General features: G+C 42.4%; 3 protein-coding genes across 5 annotated transcripts; 2 read left to right on the top strand and 1 right to left on the bottom strand.

Moving 5' to 3' along the window:
* Window positions 1-376: 376 nt before the first annotated feature.
* On the top strand, window positions 377-4476 carry LOC138634211 (cytochrome P450 2F5-like). Its single transcript, XM_069720952.1, has 9 exons — window positions 377-680; window positions 957-1119; window positions 1407-1556; window positions 1912-2072; window positions 2504-2680; window positions 2835-2976; window positions 3263-3450; window positions 3536-3677; window positions 3839-4476. Exons 1-9 carry the CDS (start codon window positions 483-485, stop codon window positions 4018-4020), a joined length of 1503 nt encoding a protein of 500 aa, XP_069577053.1. The 5' UTR covers window positions 377-482; the 3' UTR covers window positions 4021-4476.
* Window positions 4477-4759: 283 nt separating this feature from the next.
* LOC138634212 (cyclin-dependent kinase-like 1) lies at window positions 4760-11003 on the bottom strand. Of its 3 annotated transcripts, none has more exons than XM_069720955.1 (10): window positions 10720-11003; window positions 10312-10500; window positions 9869-9990; window positions 8907-8979; window positions 7849-7939; window positions 7281-7481; window positions 6641-6723; window positions 6478-6534; window positions 5858-6004; window positions 4760-5622 (listed from the first exon to the last, which is right to left on the bottom strand). In XM_069720955.1, the coding sequence occupies exons 2-10, from the start codon at window positions 10477-10479 to the stop codon at window positions 5527-5529; spliced, it is 1038 nt and encodes a 345-aa protein (XP_069577056.1). In that variant the 5' UTR covers window positions 10480-10500; window positions 10720-11003; the 3' UTR covers window positions 4760-5526. The 3 variants fall into 3 exon arrangements, with proteins under 3 accessions (XP_069577056.1, XP_069577054.1, XP_069577055.1); XM_069720953.1 differs by having other exon boundaries at window positions 5852-6004; window positions 10720-11002; XM_069720954.1 differs by having other exon boundaries at window positions 5852-6004; window positions 10730-11002.
* Window positions 11004-12980: 1977 nt separating this feature from the next.
* Window positions 12981-24921, top strand: tgfb1a (transforming growth factor, beta 1a). The gene is made up of 6 exons (XM_069720962.1): window positions 12981-15250; window positions 19292-19576; window positions 19715-19949; window positions 20616-20766; window positions 23443-23553; window positions 23662-24921. The coding sequence occupies exons 1-6, from the start codon at window positions 14920-14922 to the stop codon at window positions 23707-23709; spliced, it is 1161 nt and encodes a 386-aa protein (XP_069577063.1). The 5' UTR covers window positions 12981-14919; the 3' UTR covers window positions 23710-24921.
* Window positions 24922-25170: the final 249 nt, after the last annotated feature.

The following is a 25170-nucleotide window of genomic DNA, read 5'->3' as shown; positions in this document are numbered from 1 at the left end:
GATATACTACCACTGTAAAAATTAATATTGAAATAAAGTCATAACACTGAAACACTTCTTAAAATAGAAATGGTCATGTACAAGTATTATCCTAAACCTTTTTAGCAGAAAGGTCAATATTTCTTGCTAAAAGCCCTGAAAGTAAACTCCCTCCAAAACCTGCCAAACACGGTGTTGCATTCATATAGATGGGCTGCTCACTGCGGGGTTAATCAGTGTATGCTGCTGTGACTTATTTATTTTTCATTGTTTGTCAGCTACCTAACATATCACTAACCCTAATCCTAACCCCTCCCACAACATGAGGCTTCAATGAAAAGGTCCGACTCCACCTGTGAATAAGGATCTGCAGCGGTCACTACTTGTGCACATGCTCTCTGGCAAAAGGTTGACCACCTGACAGGCAGCATTTAACAGCTGTATGTAGGTGTACAGTCAGTTGATTGCTCTGAAGACTTCAGATTTCAACTGCGGGGGACAACATGAGTCTGCTTCTTTCATGGAGCATAATGGAGCACTCTGGCACATTGATTTTAAGCGGGTTGATCTTTGCTTTGCTGTGGTTGTTCAGCCTGAAGAGCCGCAGACAGAGTTGTTTACCTCCTGGACCCTCTGGCCTGCCTCTCATAGGAAACGTGCTACAATTGGACAAAAATGCTCCTTTCAAAACTCTGCTAAAGGTGTGTGAAAGATTGATTGTGTCCGTTTTATGCACTTATTGTCTGTGCATACAAAGGTTAAACTTGCACTCTATGATTTAAATGTACTATTGCCCTCATAACTCAAGAAGTCTCACTTATCTATCTAGTTCTGTGTTTGCGACATGTATGATTAGGTATGTCAGAGAGTATTTAGAGGTATTTGTTTTGTTCTCTTCAGTGCACTTTACTTTGGTTATTCCTTGGATGCCTGTATAAGAAAATGACACATGTTTCTTGCTCTGTTGAACACTCCAGCTCAGTGAAACCTACGGTCCAGTGATGACTGTGTACCTGGGCCGTGAGCGCACCGTGGTTCTGGTGGGGTACGACGCTGTGAAGGAGGCACTGATTGATCAGGCAGACGACTTCACTGGCAGAGGACCCCTTCCTTTCCTGGTCAAGGCTAACAAAGGCTGTGGTATGGGGGTTATGAAATGTGTAGCAAAATGTTTGAGTACAACAATCTTTGACCTTAACACCAGGCTGTAAACCACTGTTTCACAGATCTCCTCAGGCTAAAGGCTTTAACCTGTATGTGCACTTGCTACTGTTCTGTTGCAGTGCTGCACTAGAAAGATGCTGGTTTGCTTTTGCTTTTTTATTTTTATTTCACAATGAAACCATAACTTTTTGTTTGTTTGTTTGTTTGTTTGTTGACTGATAGTGTATTTCTGACCTTCTTTATCATTTACACATCTTCAAAAGGTTTGGGGATCAGTAACGGAGAGCGCTGGCAGCAGTTACGACGGTTTACCCTGATGACTCTGAGGGACTTCGGGATGGGACGTAAGGGGATGGAAGAGTGGATCCAGGAGGAGAGCAAATATCTGGTGGGCCACATAAGTAGTACCAAAGGTAGGAATGACTGCGCATGGCTTGTGTGTGTGTGTGTGTGTGTGTGTGTGTGTGTGTGTGTGTGTGTGTGTGTGTGTGTGTGTGTGTGTGTGTGTGTGTGTGTGTGTGTGTGTGTGTGTGTGTGTGTGTGTGTGTGTGTGTGTACTTCCAGTACAGAGTGCAGGGTCATATTGTGATTCTTGATTTGTTGAAACAAACCAAATAAATAACTTGAAATGGGGCATGAGGCAATGACTCCCATTAAGTCATAAATTCTGCTATAATTATGATAATTGTGGGAATACTGATTGTGATTGTAAGCAGAAAGTCTTGAGTCATGTTACACACTTTCTCTTTTTTCTCTTTGTTCCCCCAGCCACACCTTTTGATCCAACCTTCTTACTGAGCTGCACCGTATCCAACGTGATCTGCTGCATGGTGTTCGGCCAGCACTTCGACTACAATGATGAACACTTCCTGCACCTCCTGCAGATTATCTCAGACAGCCTGAAATTTGCCAGCAGTCCCTGGGGTCAGGTAAAAGGTTTAGGTTTTGGGAGTTAAAAAAGTAAACAGGCCCAGAGTGCCATTTACTGTAGCTTCAGATATTTATCAATGATCCTCAAAAATTTGCTTGCAATGTTTGTTTAAGTTTTAACATTTCGATTGTCTGATTGTGATGCTATAAGAGATTTTGGCAAACTTCAGTTGTTGTGATTGACTTTTAGCATCGTTGTAGGTTTATGTTTACAGCTGTCAAATTAGTAGACTAAATGTCTTAAAGTTGTTAATTTGCAGAGATCAAAGCTACACAAAAGTACAGGGAAGTATAGTTGTATATTTTTGGAGGGATTTTTTTATTTATTTGTATGCAGTGAGGGTCAAAAGGTTGGCAGGTAATTTCTACACCGCCAACGACCGGTTGTGGGACACGTCATTCACTGACTCCTTTCCGCCTCCCATCACAGCTGTATAACATCTTTCCTGGGCTGATGGAGTGGCTGCCAGGTCGACATCACAAAGCATTTAGCACAATTGAAGAGGTGAGAAAGTTTATTATGGTAAAGATCCAGGAACACCAGGACACGCTGGACCCCGGCTCACCCAGAGATTACATCGACTGCTTCCTTATGAGGCTCAGGCAGGTAAGACAGGACTCAGTTCACTGGTTTGATTTACTCTGCTGAGGATGGGTACTCGTCTGCAAAGTGCTTTCATGTGTATTTTACCCTCTTAAATTGTGATCCTGCAGGTTGAATTGTCATGCTGGTAAAATTGTTCTCACTTTCTTCCTTTTAGGAAAAGAACATTCCCACAACTGAGTTTCATTATGAGAACTTGGTGTCCACAGTGCTGAATCTGTTCCTGGCAGGAACTGAAACCACCAGCTCAACTATCAGATTTGGACTGAATGTACTGATCAAATACCCCAAAATACAAGGTCACTTATTCTAATGACTTTTACAAAGAATATTTTTAAAACTTGTATTTCCTTTAACACATCTGTATTTTACATTACTGTTGGAGCAGATTTACAAATATTACATTAAATGAATAACAATTAAAAAAATATCTGGCGTTTCTGAAGTACAAAAGCAGCAAATTATCCAAACTGAGAAGCAGGAATCAGCAAATCAGCAGCGTTTGCTCGATAAATGACTCGACAAGTTGTTTGATTTTTGTGCTGATTAATGCACTGATTGTGTAACATTTTCCTTATTCTGCAGAGACAATGCAACAGGAGATTGATACTGTGGTTGGACACACACGTTGCCCTTATATGGAGGACAGGAAGTCCCTCCCTTTTACAGATGCAGTGATACATGAAATTCAGCGTTTTATGGACATGGTCCCCCTGAGCCTCCCTCACTACACGCTCCAGGACATCTCTTTCAGGGGTTACACCATTCCCAAGGTTTTCTGCTTTTATTAGCTGAAGTGCTGTTGATGCAGAATATTTTCCGGATGTCCCCCTCTGATACGATGCCTTGTCTCAACAGGCAACAACAATTATTCCCTTGTTGCACTCTGTGCTGAAAGAGGAAAAGCAGTGGGCGACTCCTTGGTCTTTTAACCCTCAGCACTTTCTGGACCACAATGGCAACTTCAAGAAGAACCCAGCATTCCTGCCGTTCTCCGCCGGTAATTAGGAAGAGCTTCTTCTACTGTGTGCTTCACTCTCGGAAAACATGGCTGAATACTGGACCTGCTTGCTAAACAGATTTTTGCATAGTTTTTCCCTTTTCCCTGCAATCATGTTTCATTTTGTCTTCTGATGGGTTTTGTTTGTGGTTATATTTCAGGAAAGAGATCTTGTGTTGGAGAGTCCCTCGCTCGCATGGAGCTTTTCCTCTTCATGGTGTCACTTCTGCAAGCGTTCACCTTTTCCTGCCACGGTGGACCCGACAGCATGGACCTCAGCCCCGAGTACAGCAGCTTCGCCAATTTACCTCGCAGACACATGATCGTTGCAACGCCCCGCTAGTAGTGATGTTTTAAAGCACGGCCACGTGTTTTTGATTTTCTATCTGACCTTCAACCTTCGAAAAGTGAATAATTTCATATGAAGGAACTTAAATCAAACACAATGACTTTACATATCTGTATCCCTTGCCTTGGACTTTTGCAATGACATCACCAAAATGGTTGTAATTGGTGAAGAGACTTCCCCTATTGCCATGAACCCTACTGGCCTTCTGAGATATTTTTGCCACACATAAATCCTCAGACCTGCGTAGAGTTATTACACAGATTTACGCTTTTGGACATTTTTTTGTGGTCTTTAAGGAAATTAGACTGCATTTTCTTTCTAATGTTTGTGTTGTGTGACTTTTCTGGACTCCCGATTGGATAATAATTTAAGTTACATACAGTACCTTCTTGTAACATGTTAAGAACTATCATCAAATATATACCTGCTCATCACAGTCAGCTCTTGTGTTATTGCGACTTTCTGTTTGTACATACTGTAATCTGTCAGCTCGTTATTCAATATATAATTGTGTTGTTACATCAGAAGGAGGAACTTTTTTAAATTAAAGTTAAACCGCTCTTTGAGTCTATCTAAACCACCTGATGATCCATTCGTGACTAAATGCTGCAATCATGGCTTATTGTTTAGTTCTATTGACATATTTCCACACTGTGTTGTTGTATTTATAGCATCACTTGCATTTCCCTGTCATGTGGTATTGAAGTAAATTGCATGCATTTTTACAACAAAACATAAAAACAATTGCATGCTAATATATTTTATTGATAAACAAGAAATACTGAATGCCGTGTCCAAATGGGGGTGAGGGGATGGGGGAGGGATCACAGTCGAAACCGTGGGCACAGTATGTTAAGAACCCATCAAATTACTTAGAGTATCATCTGTCATGGCGGCTTTATTTAAACCTTAATAAGACCGAGGAAGTTGAACATCAAGTATGCAGCAGTATTTCTTGTACTGTTCTTTTTATTCAGTAAAATCTGGGGTTTATAATACAACATTTACAACACGTTCTCTGAAACTAAGGCTACATGAATTTATCCATCTTGTATTACTAAATATAAGAAGTGATGTTTTTTGACTTGGTCCTGTTAAATAGTTTGATCCTAACGTCCTTTATAGCCCGCATCAACTTCATATGGAGATCAGGTATAGTACTTTAATCCAAGTGATGGCACACTGATGACTAGAAGATATCTATCATTTTATGTAAAAATGCAGTACCCATAGCATCTGGAGCAGGTTTTCTTCTGCACTGACTGCATGGATTAGTCATATTTTGTGTGTTTGTGTAACCTGCGATGCCCTGTTGTTTGTCAAGCGATGAATATTGAGTGACACATCCTGTGGGAAGTGAAAGTGATCACAGAATTGACAATGCTTCTCACTCAACACGACAGGAATATATTGTTCACGTTGTACTGTATTCATATAACTGCACGAGTCCCATCTTTCATAGTTGTCAGCCACAAGTTTGTAGACGAATTTCTTGATTTATTAAATGTTGGGCAGGTGATATTTATGCTTCACTTGTTTCTTGACGTCCGGTGCTGGCGAGATGTTGCTGTTTGGTAACTGAGGCAGGTACTGAGCCTGGTGAAAGAGTGAAGGGTGAGGGAGAGAGAGAGAGGAGGGTAAGAGTAATCCACATGAAAGATCCTCTCTGCATTTCTCACCATGTTTTTTTTTTTTTTTTTTTTTATGTTTACAGTGTGGAGCTACAGCGACCAGCCTAGTGACGAGCGCTGAGCACGTCGAAGTCTGTAGGTTTGGGGTTATGGAACGATTTCTTACACCATTAAGCCACCGTGGTGATACTCACCCCCACCTGTCTGCGCCGGGACCCTCTGTCGTGTCGTCTTCCCGGGCGTTCGCCCTCACGGCCCCAGTTTGCTCCTCCTTCCTCCTGGAAGTAAGGCAGCTCGAGCAGCTCCCCACAGGACAGCCGGAGACAGGGGTCCATCACCAGGCACGACTGTCAGCACAAAGACACAAAGTTAGCATTTTAAATGATCTGGCAGAGCACTGACGTTCTCTTGAAACACACCAAAAAAAAAAAAAGACGTGTTACAAACCAAAACCTAAATAATGTGCTTTGAAAATAATTATTTTACATTTGGCCAGATAATTATGTATTACCAATTCTGAATTAATATTTTTCGATAAGGATGCCTTAAATTTGGTTATTAAAGAACTGTGGACTTAGAGTAACATTTACTCTGAAATAATAATAAATAAACTTGTCAGCGCTGCCTCTTTGAAAAGCCACAATATGTAAAGACAACACTGTTTACAAATTATTATAAACATATAGCAGCTACAGATTTGCTGTGGTGCATTTTAATGTTACTTATCAGCCGCTGCTCACAGTATATTGAAAACGATATGATCTGTGCCAATAAGTTAACCATGTTGATCAAAGTCTTATCAAACATAAATATGACATACCTTCATAACCTGGAGGGCATAAGGAGACACTCCATGGAAGCGCTTTTCTAAGGGCTCCTAAGACAAAAATATGATATAATAAATACATATGAGAAAATTGATCACACTTCATCCCCCTCTCCATTAAGATCATATGCATTTTCAGAGGTAACAGTATTCATACCGTGGTGTCAGGTTCAGGAATACTGACTCCGCTGAAGAACACATTGGAGCGGAAGACCTGTTGGTGATGAGGTATCAGGTCACCTGAGGTCAGAAATGACATAAATAAACCACCAAACACATTAAGATCCACAAGAAAACCTAAAAGAAAATGCTGAACTACTACATCATGTCAGGTTTGGTTTTCATTAGACCTACTTTTCTATTCTGTTTGAAAAACCCCACAAGTGCAAAGTGCGTCATAAAAGAGGCTGCGTTTCTTTTTGTTTGTTCCAACCTGTTCGGTTCGGTTCACACAGACTCTGCTGCGTTTGCCCGTTTGGTTTTAATTAACTCGAGATTGTTGTGAAAGCTGTCAAGCGACCAAATACCAGAATGATTCTCAGTTCTCAGTCTGCCTTCCAGCTAACCGCTGCAGTTTGTTTGTGGTGTGATATCAAAACAAACCACGAGGCCGTGTGATATAAGATGATGTGTGTGACATGAGCATGAGTTTATTAAATCCATCTGCTCGTCATGGGAACGTTTAAAAAAATAGCACTGTCGTTTGTGATCTGAATAAGTGTCACCGAACAATTACGAAAGTCAGTTTGTGCATCTGCGAGATGAAGCGTTTCTTTTATTTTTTTTCATCAGTGTACCGAGAGTTTTTCGGATGAGGTAGAGCTGGTCCACGTCGGACTTCCCGGGCCAGAGCGGATTCCCGTTGAGCAGCTCGGCGAAGACGCAGCCCAGAGCCCACACATCCACAGGAGGTCCGTACTGAGTGTCCCCGACCAGCAGCTCGGGGGCCCGATACCACCGGGTCGCTACGTAGTCTGTGTAGTCATCCTCTGGTCCCGCTGCGTTCACCAGCACACGGACAAACGGAGATAACTTGTAGGCATACACATTCACTTACATACTGAATAATGGCCACTAAATTAACATGGACATCATCGAGGAAAGGGATTACAACGCATGCTGAAGGACTGCATGTTAATGTATGGTAACGTAACACCGGCACCCAAAGCAAGGAAGGGTAAACAGAGACACAGGACACGAGGCACACTAACTGGCTGACTGGTTCTCCTATGCAATGCAACCATTGAAACATTGAAAGTGAGGAGGCCATCAGCAGGAGCCGATATAGGCTCCACGTTGAATAAGTCATTTGCGGTACATTAACACTAAGTGCACATAAATACACCGGCTGCCTGGATGACCTACTCAGGATGCGGGCGAAGCCAAAGTCGCAGAGCTTGATGACTCCGGTTTTGGTGAGGAGGATGTTCTCTGGCTTTACATCTCGGTGGATGCACTGCGAGAAAAACAATCAGGAGCAGGGATTTAGGCAACGAGATATATAGTTTCATTGGGACCGAGAAAGAGGCTTATATTCAGGCTGACAGATTAGAAATGGATTGGGAAGAACAGTAGCAGAAGATCAGAAACCTTTATTGCAGTCGCTGAGAGGTTGTTTTTTTCCCCCCAAGGGGGAGCTGAGGTTCAATAATCATGCCCAATATGTTTGATTTTAGAAAAGATCGAGTAGTTATTCATACGTTTTGCGGTTTGAGGTGGTGCAAATCTCTCCAATATTCCAAACCACTCGTCCTTTAATTGTCTAGCAGACACTTTCATTTAGTCCCCAGAAGGTTTTCAGGCTAATATTTAAACTGAAAAATCAGTTTGTTAAATATAAAAGCTGGTTTTAGAAGGATGTGAGGAGGGATGACCTACTGTCACACTGTGAGCACCCGCTGTAAGCAGGCTGGCCACATCAAAATATTAATAATAATGCAATAATGCAGCTAAAAAGTTTTCATGTAGTTACGTAAAAAAAAAAAAAACAAGCCAATTAACAATATAAAAATGTTTTGTAAAATAGTCAACAGTAAAAAAAGAAATGAGAATATATTTAAAGAATCTCCTAAAAACATAATCAGATGCCAGGTATGTTGAGAGAGATGTTGGTGTTTCAGTCTTCATTTTAAACTCCACTATAAGACATGCAATTTTAAAATCAAACAAAGCCAATATGAGGCTACAGATTTTGTCCACAAACCTTCATAGTGAGTCACGCCAGCATATCATGCACAATATGGAGTGAAAGAATCATTATAATAAACAGTCTTTTCAATACATCTGGCATGTGAGTATTGTTTTTAAGGCAGACTTGGAAAAACCTCACAAACACTGTGGGAGAAAAATCAACAAACAAATACATGAAAATCACAGGAAAAAATTAAATAACATGAAGGACAAAAATGGAAAAACATACTGACATTGTGCTTGTGGCAGAAGTTGACGGACTGCAGAGTCTGCCACACTATACTTTTCAGCTGAGCCTCAGGTACCCTGCAGAGGACAAGAGACAAAGGAATATTGATTGTTGTAGGAGGAACTAAACACAACCTATTTACCAGTCACGTTTTTCTCATCTATTATTCCAGCCATTTCAAAAAAAGATGTGGTGCTTTAGATAGTCTTGTCGCCTAGGTAACCATAGGCCCGTCTCTAACAGCAGCAGCAGCGCCTTTGTTTTCAAGAGCAGCTAGAGTTTCTGCTGCACAGCCTGGTTGGAAAAGGAAAAATGGTCAGACAACAACTGGCCATTGTAGTTTAGGTTTTACTGCGTGAGTTCACATGACAAACACTAAACTCAAATCTTATCTTGTGATCGTAGGTTGTACGAGGAGTCCTCAAAGCATGGAGCGCAGAGAAGGGCCGTTTTCCTTAAATTACTTTGATCTGTTTGATCTATTCCCCCTTCGCTCAGCTGCCAAGATTCTCCGCCTTTGAGATCTCTTGGCAACAGTCTTGGCTCCCTCTTTGTAATTCACCCTGCTCCTTTCTGCTGCCCGTCGCTTGTAAGCAATACTCTTGTCAAGTAAATGCTCACACAACGAATCAATGGCAAACTTCTTCGACTAGATCCCTTGGTATTAAATGCTTCACTAAATTAAAAGCAACATAAGAAATACTCCATCACAACTAAAAAAATCTCACTTTTACTTGTGTAAAAAAAAAAATAGAGAACTTGACACACTTCTGAAGAGGAAAGTAAATGATTTCCTTTGAGTTTCAGAGTAGGTGCTGCTTCTGCGTCTCACAACTCTCTAATCCAGAACAACTCAGAGAGTGAACGCATGTTTTCAGACTTTAATCAGCAACACCTCAACAGATCGCATGGCAGCATGACCAGCGTCTGCTGCACGTCTACACCGCCGGGTTGCCCCTGACCTACCCTCGAGGGTGTTTGTCCAGCTCATTTAGGACCGTCTGTTCACAGAACTCAAACACCAAGTGGAGCCGTCTTTTCCTCCTGAAGACCTCCAGCAGGTTGACCAGATTCACGTGTTTCAGCTGCTGCAGGACCAATGCAGAACATACACTGTGTCAGTGCTACAGGCCAACATGCTGGACAAAATGCATGATTAATGTTTAATTAAATCTACAGTGGATATATGATCTGCCCCAATGCTAACGGACTCAAAAAAGCAGCCTTTCTGCTGCCTCCTAATAATGTTTTCTTTATTTTCTACATTGGCATTTCCTCCCAACTGTGTATACAGGTTCATATAATAATAATTACACTCTCAACATTTAAACACATATAACCTAAAGAGTGCACGTGTCTACCTGTGCTGTTAACACAAACGTGACACTATTAGGTCATATTAATCTCACCTTCAGCATACGTATTTCTCGCAATGCAATCTTCTTAATGACCGGGTCATCTTCAGATTCCACAAACTTCTTGATGGCGACTATCTGGCCGGTGTCTCTGTGTCTGCATTTGAACACCACACCATAGGAGCCCTCACCGATTTTGGCCAGTTTTTCATACTTCTCCATTGGGCAGCTAGAGACAGACACCTGTCAAAAGGCAAATGTTTTCACAACGTCACCGCAATTATTATACTTCATTACTTTTTAAATCAAATTATATTGCACATGTGAATGGCATTTCCTTCTGCCTGCAGTTATTTCCCCTGACACTAACCTTACAATTAGGATTTTTTTTTATTTTTTATTATTAAATTTGTCAAATCTCCTGCATGATCGTAACTTAAAAGGCTGAGGGGCAAAACGTACATGCACTCACGTCCAGAATCTGAAAGCGTCTTCATCGAGTGTCCAGAGTCCTACAGAAGTCCGCAAAGACACAGCTACGTGCTGCCATTTCTCTCAGGCTCTCTGCTCTTACATTGATTGTTGCAGTAAGGAGGTCCGACACTACTACACACTTCTGCTACCTCCGCGCCCCGGTGCGTCGTCACTACCTTGGTAACCCTCCCTTTGGGTATATTATGTCCTGTGCGCACGGTGCGCACCAACTCAATCCAAGTAATTCCTACTCCGACGCCATAAACGCTGAAATAACAGGCCGCTAAATACGACACTTTTTTTTTTTTTTTTTTTTTTAACTTACCTCTTACAAAATGCGCAGGAAAAGACCAAATATAAGACGGCACACAGAGGGTATCGATTCACAAAGCTGGATACGTAAGTTAAAACACGCACGTGAATACACGTTCGTCGTAACCATGGAGACAGCAAGACAACAGGTGAGGTGGAAGCAGCCAATACCGTTAGTTTAGCCTACCTAACAATTAAAAGTGTTCATTTGCTAATTAAATTAATTAAAAGTTATATTTTTTTTCATAACTTTTCAGTCGTTATAAAACTTTTGTGCGCTTATCTTGCATTTTATTTTGTCTTCTCTATAATCAGAGGTGGAAAATAAGTAGCCTATATTATTGGTACTCAACTACTGTATCTGACAGCTGTAATTACCTACTTGGAAGATTCAGATTTTACATCCAAAACAACACAATTTATACAAATAATCTATTTGAATGTACTCAACAGCATGAAACATAATGGATCTCGGCCTTGACAAGCCTCAACGCCAATGCTCAAGATTTTCACCCGTTGGAAACACCGTTGAAAGAGGCTCCAGATTTGTGTCACGTGTGAAATATATTAAGGGCCAACTCTGATGCGGTAACGTGATTTATAGCCTGCTCTGTTCTCTCTGTTGACTGTGAATATTTTTCTCCCCCCAGTGTCCTCCTTCAGAGACCTCGATGTTCGCCACAGCTCTCAGCCGAATCACACAGAGTCGTTCAGGACTTTACGGTGAACGATGAGAAAGCAGACAACTCCATGTTGCACTCTTGTGCTCGGAGACACACAGACACCTTGAGGTGTTGGCATCGAGGCCCTGTGGTGAAGGGTATGAAATGCCGCATGGCAGATTGGTCAGACAGGTTGGTTGTACAGAGTCAGTGAGACATGGAGGGTTGTCGTGTTCAAAGGTCCGTGCACTTTGGTGTTGCTACAGCAAAGTTTAGCTGGGGTTTCCTCTGTTTTCACATCACCCTGTGTGATCTCGGTCCATTTGATGCTCTGGATTCGATCACAGAAAACTGTACGTATCCAGTCGAAAGAGTGAAAGAAGAACATTTTCTGCATGTTAATCAAGGATGAAGCTCTGGGTGGATGTAAAACTTTTCCTTCTTCTAATTTTGCTGCAATTATTTGATCTGTCACACAATATAATACAAGGAAAAGATTTCTGCACTGCTGTTATACATGTGTATCAGCAACATAAGGGGTTGAGGTTGATGACCCCAAACTTGTTGGTGCATTATATTATGAGAATCATTCTCCTTTTTAAACAAAGTACCATGTTTGCCCACCAGGTGGCAGTCCATGCCCATCTAAACTCCCAACACACGTTACAGTAATAGTTGCTGACATTTGAGTCATCTTTATTTTTTATTTTTTTATCATCTTATCATTAATGGTAATCAGAGGAATAGAGAAGCTGACATACAAATATAGCCCACGGTTTCTTTGTTTGAGTGATCATTGACGTGTGTTATTGCTGGTGTTATTGCTGGGTTTATTTTAGGGGATTTTTGCGCGTTTCCTTGTGTTAAATGTCACCCTTTAATACCTGTGTTTGATGAACAGCTTATTCTTCATAACTAAGAATAGACACCAATAGGAAATACATTCGGGAAAAACCTTTTAACAAAATTCCCAGGACCATCAACTGCACAATGGCAGTTAATTATCTTCACTTCCCTGTTGAATCATCCTTCCAGACGGAGACGAAATGATTGAAACCATCACTGCTTTGTTTTAGTCTAGCCTTCCTTTTGAAAATACACAACCCGACCTCTAAGAAGCAACCAGACCCCGGGACGGTGCACCCACACAGCCCTGCCCTGCTGGCTCTCCCATCTCCTCACATTCACCAACTCTACTTTAAGACCCGCTCCTTCTCCGGCCTGGCAAACTTTTACGCATCCTCAGCCAAGCAGCGTCGGTGAGACACTTTTATCATGCGAGGCTTGTTGACATGTCAGTCACTGCCTCGGTGGCAGACAGAGACAGGACAGGAGGGTGTGTGAGAGACAGACAGACAGAGAGACAGAGCGAGAGAGATGGTGCCTCTGAAGTCTTGGTTTCCTGATGTGGACAGAAGTCAGGCAGCAGAGCTCTGTTGAACAGCAGATGTTTTACACTGAGGCCGTTACCCTCATTTCCTGGGCGGAGAGCTCCTCGCTCTATTAGACGAGCAACAGGAACCAGAAAAAAAAAGAGAAAAAACCGAGTTTGAGAAAGAGAGAGAGAGAGAGAGAGAGAGAGAGCGAGTGAGTGCAAGAGAAAAGTTATCTGAGCGCACCACAAATCACTTTGTCACCAGCAAGCTCTGACAAGCAGGAGGAGAGAGGGAGCGCACGAGCAGCGACGCACGGTTAAATAGAGGTGTGAAGAGGGAGTCGTGTCAGTGGAGAAGGTGTGAAGGAGCTACGGAGGGCATAAACGAGGTGATACCGTTGGATGGATAGAGGGAAGAGAAGCACAGAGACGAGCCCTGCATTCACAATTTGCCAGAACAGTGCAAGCTGAGAGGGACTTTCTTTCCTGCTGCTGCTGTCTGCATGGTGCGCTCATTTAAAGAAGAGAAGGTGTGTAAAACTCTTATGTGTTTGAGGAGGACGGCGTTTCCTGGACACTGACAGTTTAACAGGTCGGATAGCAGACCTGCTCGTGTCGTTTTTAATCTTAATCAGAATAATATTATCAGGTCGGAGAATGAAGAGACTGGATAAGGAGACAGCTGCCCTGTCTGTGAAGTGGGCATGAGTCGCAGGCGTTGAAAGCAATTGCTGGTGTACTGCAGCTGTTCACAGATCACATGCTGTTGTTGGTAAAGAGGAAAAAAAAAAAAGAGGTAGTCAGAGCTGAGAGCAACTCATGTTTGTCAAGTGTTTTTCGTTAGGGATATGCAGAGGTTTGCCACTTGTGTTGAATGACTGTGTAAAAGTAAAGGTTTTAAGTACAGACTAAACTTCCTTTCGCTTCAGCGTGGATATTTGGTTAGCGCTGGGCTGACTCAAAGCCCCTGAGAGTTTTATCTGGCCTGTAAAGGAAGCCAAAGGTCGTCTGATCAAACTTGTACTTTTTCCACTTTAAGCACAGGATCATTATACTGCTAACTTCTCTTCCTCATGAAGACCTTTAGAGATGACATAACTGACATTAAATTCATACAGAGAAGTGCTGAATGATCTGTGAAGGGACCTTTTGTGGGTCAAGCGGGACAGAAAGCTTGCGACTCAGTGTTCTTCAGCTCCTTTCACATTCAACTAGCCTCTGGGGACAAGTAATGAGAGACTGTGTGGTGAGTGGACACGTGGAGGTGGTACATACTTTCTCTGAATAAAACAGGACTCCATTTAATATTGCGAGTGGAGAAATTGAAAACATATCAGTCGATCTGTGAGTACAGAACCAGGTTGTGTTGAGATTTTGATGATTTTGGACCGACACGTGCTCTGGAGGCTTTCTGAGTTTTGGGGAACTGTCTTGTGTGCATGAGCTCTTTTATCATTTGACAGCTCAGCTGTGGACTCCCTTCAGAGTCTGGGACGTCATTGTTGTTACCTGCGTGGCTGAGTCAGAGGCTGGCTCATCACTGGATGTCTGTCTGCCCACTGGGATTCTCCCCACCTGCTTCTATGCAAAGAAGACACGAGTGTTAGGTGCTATTCACAGAGGTGGCGACGGCTGTGGGCACAAATTTTCAGGACTCTCCACACTGCTGTAATTGTTCTGCCGTGTGTAAACACCTTGCGTCAGTAACACCTCTCCACGGAGTGATTCACTGTTCCCTAAGCATCCTCCGGTCAGAGGCAGGCAGTGAAAGAAAAGGTGAGGGAAGATCTGCTCTACGAATTGCAGTGTTTGAGTGGTTGCACTGTCAGAGTAGTCGCCATGAAACTGGGGTTCTTGATGCTGATGGTCGTGTACACGGTGGGCAGCGTGAGTAGCATGTCTACATGTAAGACTGTGGACCTGGAGATGGTGAAGAAAAAGCGCATCGAGGCCATCAGGAGCCAGATCCTCAGCAAGCTGCGTTTGCCAAAAGCGCCCGAGCCGGATCAGACCTCAGACGATGAAGACATCCCCAGCAACCTGCTGTCGCTCTACAACAGCACCAAGGACATGCTGAAGGAGCAGCAGGTCGAGGTCCAGACAGACGTCACCACAGAACAGGAGGAGGAGGAGTACTTTGCCAAGGTGCTACACAAGTTCAACATGACCAGTGAGTATGAGACAACTCAAGAGCAACAATACAGAAGTCATGAATCCTGGTGAGGCCAAACTCAATTGTCAAGAATGAGGGACTGATTGATTGATTGACTGATTTGTGCCCCTACATTTACAGACACACACACACACACACACACACACACACACACACACACACACACACACACACACACACACACACACACACACACACACACACACACACACGCGCGCAGAGGGAAATGTCCTGTAGCTGTACTTATAGTTTAGACTTAGAAAACTGGTTCCTTCTTATGATCTGAAATAACAGTTACTAATGGCAGAGGGACAAATAAGTTTGTAAGGTTTGACAAATGTTGGTGTTGTTAAGTGCTTTAACAGAATGTTACGTAATTATATTTCAGCCCAAATAAGTCTTAAGTGGATCACTGGGACAGACAAAACTTAACCGCGGCAGCCCCAATTTATCGGTATTTGCCCGATGGCTGGTGTCGGTTCCAATCAGGTCCATAAATTCCCTCAACATGTGTGCCCCTTATGATCTCCACCCAACATCTCCAGGCAACTTGGAGAGTTCAGAGATCATAGACGTTACATGTTAGCTGGACTTTGCGCCGCAGCTGGTGTGATGCTCGATGTTGCTTTCATTACACCAAGGGCATTTTTTACGGTTTTATTTGTGCTGTTTGCTTGGCGAGGCTGCATGTTTGTTCAGCCAAATGGGTTTTGGCTGTAATTGTGCAATGACTCCCAAGCTATTATGATAAACATATTTTGTATTTTTTGGGGGGGGGTTCTGTCTCTATGCTCCATTGTTCTCTACATGCCTATACTCCTCACCCATATCATGCAGGCATCCACACGATCCCCCTTTAATCCACCACTTCAAAAGAAAGACTAGAGTGGATGGACCGCGCTCAGGGGTGTGCAGACCAAAGAGGGAACAAAGCAACTTTCAAAATGAAGGGCACGATTTTGTTCTGCTCAGATGAAAATCAAAGAACAGGATGGAAAACAGAAAAATTAGATGAGAGAAGACATGAAATGGACTCATTCCCCCTCACCCTGTCTCATTCCTCTTCGTTTTCTCTTTTTTTTCTTTTCCTCCCGCTCACTTTGTCCCTCAGGGATTGGGGTTTTCCTGTAACTTGAGCATTGGATTCTCTCTTGCTTATCCTGTCACTTGTTCTCCATCATATCTCTTTCTCCATCAGGGCACGTTGCATTTCATTCCTGTGTCTATTTGACCACAATAACTCCTCTCTCTCTCTCTCTCTCTCTCTCTCTCTCTCTCTCCCTCCTGAGTTTCCTGAGCTTATTATCAGTGTGTTCGCAGCGTGTTTTGTGACAGGGCAGCTTGGCAGGAAGGAAGGCAGGCTGATGACCACTGGGGTCGTGAGTGACTCAGGTCCGGTGCGAGCGGTGCCCATGGGGAGCGCTTGTTTTCTACCCATCCACTCACTTAGCCCAGTCCGGCTCCTTGAAACAAAGTCGACCTCCGCACACTGGAAAAAAGGAGAATACCAAATTCATGTTTAGGCTCATCAAGAACTGTTTTGCAATAATTGATAATGACACACAAGAGGGAGGGAGACATTCTAGCTTCTGTTTTTCCATAAGGTGTAACAGATGGAGGATTGTGTTTTAACTATTAAAATAACTTTATATATATATATATCTATATATATATATATATATATATATATATAAATATAAATTTGAGTGTTTTGTTTTTTAATTTTACGATGCACAGCTTCCTCCAGGGATACATACTTGTGTGCAGAGCAGTTAAGAACGTAATAGTTTTAGTCTCCATCATGGTAATTGTGTGGTTTATTAGGCTAAATTCCTTCAGCCAAGTTAGCAGTCACATCCCTCCCTCGAAGCCCACACAAATTCACCGTGATGTCGTCCAAGTGTAATTCAGCTCGTTTACAGAGGGAACTTTTTCTCCCTTTTGGAAATCAGCCACTTTGCGCTGTTCAGGAGTGAAATGACTTCAGTGTTCTGGAGTGATTATTATAGTTACAAGAGGAGAGGAGTAACAGCAGGGGTCCCACAGCATGTGTCAAACATGGTGGAGAGGAGGAAATAAGACATCGATGAGCGGGCTGTGGGAGGGTGGAGCAGAGTATAAGGGAGGCAGATATTTAGCCAGTTGCTGGAATCTGGTTCCTCCCACTGGTAATTACAGAGCTGTCTCCCTACCTGTCACAACAGCTGTCCCCGCTTACCTGTGGATAGGCCCTGAATCAACACACAAATCCCCCCCCACACCCATAGCACGCAGCCCAGGGTGCTATCTTTACCCCGACCTGGAAGAGAGAGGCATCATCCGAGCCGATCGCCGAGAAGAACTTTTGCACTTTGTTGCCTCAAACTTTTGTGGACTTTTGGCCGGCCTCCAGAGACAATGCAAGCTGTGTTAATTAGAAAGTAGAAGTGAGGATAAAACTTCGGCGTAATTATGGTACTGCAGCCAAAAATGCTTCTTAAGGGAAGTGACTTAATTTCCTGTTTCGCAAACACTTCTCTAACCCCGAACACATTTATCTCACTTTTCTCAAACTATCCGGGGACGAGGGACTTTGTGCTGCTTGGTTTCTGCAGGTTCACTGCTCTCCGCGTACTACACACCGTCATGATGCGCTGCGTTTCCATTCATGCCCTTAAGACCACACATTTGGGTGGGACCAGTAAAATGTCATCTCATTTCCCGTTCCTACATCAGCTCTTTTCAGTTTCACTGCAAAGAGTTGAAACACGAGATCAGCAACTACCCAGATGTTGATACTGGTAGATGATACACAAGCAGCCGTGACATGGAGTATCCTGGTACCGCCTGGACCGAGTATGCAGCACAAGTATGCAAGGCTGGGTTGAAATTTCTATCAAGGAGTAATTCCCGGACCTGCGAGCAGAGTTCTCTGCTTTGACAGGCTGAGGCAGAGTAGAGGTTTTGGGCCTGGGCCAGAACTTGCGCTCCATTGATACACATCTCCAATTTCTCCACACCCCCACTCACACTCCTCCACCTCTCAACAAATGTGAGTCGTATCCATATGAGAGCATTCTTCACTTTGCTGTTTTCTTTGCATTTACCCTCCTACCGCCTCTTACTCTATCTTCCACTCTCGATCTTCTGCCTCCCCGTGCTTCTCTTTGCACGACTCTGTCTGACTTAATCTTTTGTGACGTAGCACTGGCAGATTTATGGTGTTAAAGCCTCCAGTAGCTTGGCTCTGCTTTTTATCAGGCTCTGTAGGGGAATGTTCCTGCTGTCATGATATGGGCAGACTCAGGAATTCAAGTTGCAAATATGGGCAGCAATGGTTTAAGAGAACAAAACTCTCACTGTGGTCAGCTCTCCAGCAGCTGGTGCACATGAGTGTTTGGCTGCAGTTATGATTATTGAGTAACACTATGAACACAATCTCAATTTCAATTTCACTCAAGTGTGTAGACTGTGAAAAAAAACCTTTTGATTAAGTTTATGATAAACAGAATGATAACTATCGAGGTATTATTTTACGTAGTAAATTACACAGTCATAATACCAAGAGAGAAAATATAATTAGCTAATGCAGGAAAAGTTCAGAAGAGAATATAAACTAACTTTGAAACACATGTCCACTGATTGTTCCCTTAGAGTACCTAAATGACCCATTGCCAAATTCTATTACATCTACTTTACCAAGAGATGTCACAGTGAAGATTATTTACTCAGTGTGGTCTGGCAATGATCAGAAACACAGTGGACCTCCGGGGACACAAGATAGATTACATAACTTTTCAGTGCTACTCTAGAGAAAAGTGAGAGAAAATAGAAACAACACAGATCAGGAATCACTTAGAAACAGACCAAACATAACAATCGCCATCAAGGGGGTCCCCATTCTTTACAGATAAACACTAAGCAATGTGACACAACCAATGTAAATATATTAGGCATAATATATCACTAACAAACAGATCAGCTCATAGATGACCTCTGTTTTTCACGTTTTACATGAAATCTACAAAACAAATCATTGCCTGTCTTTAAATCACACAGAACAAAATAACTCGGACACCACCAAGAACTCCAAAATCATTCCGATGTCCTTCAACATCTCTGAGATACGGAGCAGCGTGGGAGATTACCGCCTGCTGACCAGCGCAGAGCTTCGGATGCTCATCAAGAAACCCACCATTGTTTCTGAGCAGCGAGTGGAGCTGTACTACATGGTGGGGAACGCAGCCCGCTACCACGCTTCCCGCTTCATCTCTAATCTCATGAGAGACAAATGGCTGTCCTTTGATGTCAGTGAACCCCTGCGACGCTGGCTCGCAGGGACCGGTGAGATATGCAAGCTTTATTTATTGATCTGGTACCAGTACGACCTCTGTCCATTTCCAAATAACATTAATCTTCACATACAAAAGGAAACAACCAGTTTTTAAATTCCTCAATGTCAATACATTTCTGTCTTACCAGAGGATGAACAAAACTTCCAACTTCGGCTGTTCTGTGAATGTGGCCACACAAGTACCGACAGTGGCTTCAGTTTTTCCATCTCCGGGACCGGAAGTAGTCGGGGAGACACGGAACTTTTGCTAAAGATGACTCAGCAACCACCCTACATCCTGACTATGTCCATCCCTCAGAACATCAGCAGCCACCTCACCTCCCGCAGCAAACGCTCCACTGATACCAGGGACACCTGCACAGCGTAAGCAATTCTGCACACGTCACATCCTCCTGTACTTCATCGCAATAACAATAAAAATTAAAAAAAAAAAAAGCTGTTCTGGGCAACTTTCCAGCTTCAAAAATGTAGTGACACGTGAAACAAATAACATCAGCTTGTCCTGTTTATCCACTGTACATGTCTGAGGTCCTTTTATCAGCTGCTTGGTAAATGGACTGCATTTGCACAGCATGTTACAACCTTAGAAGGAAGTACTTTACAATACGCCTCTCATTCAGTTACACACACCCACGCAGTGACGCTAGGAACCGCCTCGCTAGCACACGGCCTGGTCTTTGGGTGAATGTAATGTTGTGCTTCAGGACACTTCAGCGTGTGGACAGGACTACGTGGGGTTCAAACCATTGACAAAGACTTCTGAGCCCCAGTGGATCACCGGCTCGGTGCTTTAAGGGGACAGTTTGGATTTTACAATTCAATTTTGATTTGAATGTGACTGCAACACATCAGACAGACTTTAAAGTAAACAAATAAATTTTTTTTTTTTTTTTTAAAAGAGTAAATCTTCAGGAGTTTGTTTGGGTGGCGTGAGAGTGTCCTCTGTATACCTTCTACGGCATCGGTGCTGTAACCACATCCACCACGTCGTCGCACACTCAAGACGTTCCCCTGTTTCCTCTTCTGCAGCCAAACGGAGACCTGCTGTGTGCGGAGCTTGTACATCGACTTCAGGAAAGATCTGGGCTGGAAGTGGATACATAAGCCAACAGGCTACCATGCTAACTACTGCATGGGGTCCTGCACCTACATCTGGAATGCTGACAACAAATACTCTCAGGTAAATTGTGCAATCCGCAAACACGATTTTCCCCTTCGCCGGTTTGTTTCGTGCACACAGTAGAGTCGATCACATTAAGTAGTGAAGTGTGTGGCGTGAGAGTCAGGTCTTGTTAAGAGGCTTTGAATTAAGCTCAATTCACACCTGGTGTTAACACCCAGGGTGATCCGATCACAAGTGGACAGGTCTAAGAACAGCTGACAGCGCGCTTTAGGCAAATTGAGGATGCATTGAGATCCGATCTGCTCAAACCGCATTCGGAGGATGTCTGCGGGGCATCTGGCCGTATTCTTAGTCCTTAAATGATAATCGATCAAGCTTCAGCTTCTTAAAGGAACCGTGTGAAGGATTCAGTGTCATCAAGCAGTGATGTTGCTGATTGTACAGATAGAGAATCTCCTCTAGAGCCAGTGTTTGGTTTGTCCATTCGGGACGACGGCAGAAACATGGCGGCGCAACTTGGCTTGGTCCGTGGAAAGGGACCCACTCCCTATGTAGAACAAACATAGTCTGTGTTTCAGGTGATTATACACGAATATTTTTACGATGCCCCCCCCCCCCCCCCCCCCCCCATGTTGTACATACTGAACATTTAAATGTCAGATTTTGCTGCTGTTGGAAAACAACTCGAGGACTCGGGTGTGTGAATTGTTGTCTCTCTGGTACTCTTCAGTTTGGGGATCAAATAGTTTGAGTTGAAAACTTGAAGAAATCTGAGTCCCTCAAGAGGGTGATGAATTAAAAAGCCTTTAATCAAGTCATGTCTGTTTAATCATAGTAAAAACCTTCGTGCCAATCTCTTACTGGTTAACATACATTTAAACATTAAGAGGCAAGTAACATTTAAACTGACCCAACTTTCCAAAAAGAGAAGAAAAAAAGAAAAAATACAGAGGCACAGTTACAAAAATGGAGACAAATCAAGTTCTCCATTCATTGCGTGGCTTTTAATGTGTAGATCCAAAATTATTCTCTTTGTAAGAGCCTTTTTAACCTGTCGTGGGTTTCCGTGTTTAGCCTCTTTGTAATGTAAAACCTTTGTGTATTGTGGGTTGCCAGTTCTAATAGCATGTTTATGTTCAGCCAGTCTGGCTTTCAGTTTCATTTTGTTCTTTCAATGTAGAAAAACAGCCACATGGACACTCAAATCTGTAAACAACATAAGATGTACTGCAGTTTATAAATGACTTTATATTCTACTTTAGGCCTTATGTCAGTAAAGCAGTTGGTATTGATCATATTACAGCAATGATTACAATTTCAACCTCAACATCTTTTTACAAGTTTGTCATTCAGGATAAATTTGTAAAAAAGTCATCTTGAACCTCTTTGAACCTCAAAATAAAACTAAAAGCCAGACTGGCTGAACATAAACATGTTATTAGAACTGGAAATCCACAGTACCCAATGCCTTTACATTACAAAGAGGCTGACCACGGAAACTGTAATTCGTTGAGGGTATCTGGTACCGAGCGTGTAGAAAAGTCAGTGAGAGGCGGCGACCGGTTAAAAAGGCTCTTACAAAGAGAATCATTTTGGATTTACACATTAAAAGCCACACAATAACCTGGTTTGAATGGAGAACTTGACTTGTCTCCATTTTTGTAACTGTGCCTTTGTTTTTTTGTTTTTTTTCCCTGTCTTTGTAAAACTGGGTCAGTTTAAATGTTTCTTGCCTCTTAATGTTTAAATGGTAAATGGTCTGTACTTGTATAGCGCTTTATCACCTTTCGGTCTCAAAGCGCTTTAACATTGTTTTCCCATTCACACACTAATGAGACAGATCACCATGCAAGGTGCTGCCATCAGGAGCACATTCACCATGGTTCACCATCGGGAGCAACTTAGGGTTCAGTGTCTTGCTCAAGGACACTTAGGCATGTGGACAGGAGGAGCTGGGGATTGAACCACCAACCTTCTGATTAGTGTTCAACCCACTCTACCGTCTGAGCCACAGCCTCCCAAATGTATGTTAAACTATGAAGAGAGTTTTGATTAATATTTGCATTTGGTTTCTAGTCCGTGACATTATGTTTCCTATCAGGTGTCTTTACCTGCTCCCCATGTACTGGGTGACAGTTCATTGGTCCATACTGGTCACGTGACCACTGACCAACACACACATAAGGAACAGCCCAAAGGCATCTGATGACCTGATGACCTGATGAGTGTCTGAGAGGCTGAAACGCGTAGGCAGCAGTTTTTACTATGATTGAACAGCTATGACTGATTAAAGGCTTATTAAGTAATCACCCTCTTGAGTGACTCAGATTTCTCCCAAGTTTTCAACACAACTAGAACACGTAACCAAGGGCTCTGAATATTGGGATGGACATCTTGCTTAATATCCTGACATTATAGATTTACTGATTAATCGAATAATAAGAAAAATGAAATGATAACGTTGTGTTGATATGTCGACATATTAATTATTAATGATAATAACCATTACTTTCGTGGATGTTTAAAAAAAAAAAAAAATGCAGCACTTTGACATACAATAGTGAGTCAATGAAATATTGAAAGAGTGTTTAAGTGGTTAACAAAAGCACTCTTGTAAATCCTCTAAAACTTAATCCTGCATTACAACTGCTTTGGCAAACAACTTGTTGGTGATGAACTGATGCGATTCGAGTTCTCAGTGTTCTGATGTTTCCATTATGTTGTTGTTTATAGATTTTGGCTCTGTATAAGCATCACAACCCAGGAGCCTCTGCCCAGCCCTGCTGTGTTCCCGAAGCACTGGAGCCACTGCCAATCCTCTACTACGTGGGCAGGCAACACAAGGTATCTACACCGCAGCTGTGAAACAGTCATTCTGAGGCGACATGTTTACAGAACCTTTTGTGGGAAGCCAACACTTAGAGATGATTTACTGTGCATTTTTACTTTCAGGTGGAGCAGCTGTCCAACATGATCGTGAAGTCCTGCAAGTGTAGCTAAAAATACAGCATGGCACACTGCGCTCTGCCTCCTCTCAAAACATACAGGGATGGAAGAAGTTGTGTTTGAGGCACCAGAGAGGAGCATGTGACAGAGACAAAGACACAGATGTCATGTGGACAAGGGGAACAAAATATTTAAAGTCAACAGGATCTCCAGCTTTTCTCCTTCAAGCTCTGCTATTATAGCATTTGGACACACGTCAAACCTGGGACTTCTTTATGCTACAGATAATAATTTCTTATGTATATACTTTTTTCTTCTTGCAGTAGTCAAAAAAAATATCTGTCTTGAAATGAATTTATTTATTTGTTGGATGGACAGAGTTGTAGAGAAATGATACATATAAAAGTGTGTCAGTTTGACATGGAGAAGGATTACCACGATTTGTAAAATAAAAAAATTTAAAAAATTTAAAAAAAGCACACGAGGACCAAAGTGACCTTGATGGGAAAAACTTTCATTTGTCACAGATGATTGCCTTCTGGTTGCCACATCAGCTTTCAAAGAGGTCATAGAAAAAGGTGCTTAATCCCAGGTGGTAAACTGTGGTTGTTGGGGTTTTCCTGGAAGATAAGGCAGCAGGTGTTTGGGAAACGAGCAACATTGCAAAGGACAGAAAGAAAAAAACAACACAGGGGATAGTCCAACCTGGGGAAACCCCCGAAGACTGAAAGGGTGGACTCGTCAGCCAACGAGGCAACGTTTCACAGGAACCGTCCATCTGTCGTACTTTCTTTTGTTTGTTTTTACAGCCCATGTGATTTTTACAATGCCTTTAATGTCAGTATCTTTGTGTTCATAATTGAATGCCAGATTGTCCTTGCAGCCTCCTGGTCTGTCAAAGCCGAGAGTGATATCAGCGGGTTATACGAGTGATGACACCACGTCTTTAGATGGTGATGGTCGCAGGATGTGTTTGTGGTGTTGGTTTTAGGGAAGTCATTCAGAGTTGTTGTTTTTTTGTTTGTTTGTTTTTAAATCACACATGGGTAAATTATTGTCTTTTATTTTCAGAGAAAGTTTTTACTTTCATCTGAAATGTGATATTTTCTTCATGACTCAAGATCTGATTCAGCTCCTGGGATTTGCTTTACAAATAAAACCAACACATTTTTCAGCTTTTCACATTTTTAAAGTGCACTTGCTATTTGAAATTTGTTTTTTGTAAATATTTAAAAAAAAATTGGAAATAAACATGTTAAATTATCACATCAGAGTGGAAAACTTTGGGAGAGGTTTCCACTTGGCAGAGAATTAATTGTGTTGTGTAAGTGTGTTTTGCACTTGTCAGGTCATGTGTTTGTTTTGATTCTAAGAATATTTTGCAATATTAAGAAAGACATACTGGCACATACATAATTATGTGGACGTGAATGCAACCAGATAATGCAGTTTTGTCTTAGTAGTTTCAGTTTCAGTCTACTTAAGTGGAAAAAATCTTTACTGAAATGTAACTTT

Source organism: Brachyistius frenatus, unplaced genomic scaffold (assembly GCF_029030835.1).
Source record: "Brachyistius frenatus isolate BFR_SWC_R1_liver_20210118 unplaced genomic scaffold, ASM2903083v1 Contig_254, whole genome shotgun sequence".
Lineage (NCBI taxonomy): Eukaryota > Metazoa > Chordata > Actinopteri > Embiotocidae > Brachyistius > Brachyistius frenatus.
Note: the sequence above shows the minus strand (reverse complement) of the source record. Positions and strands in the feature narration are given on the sequence as shown.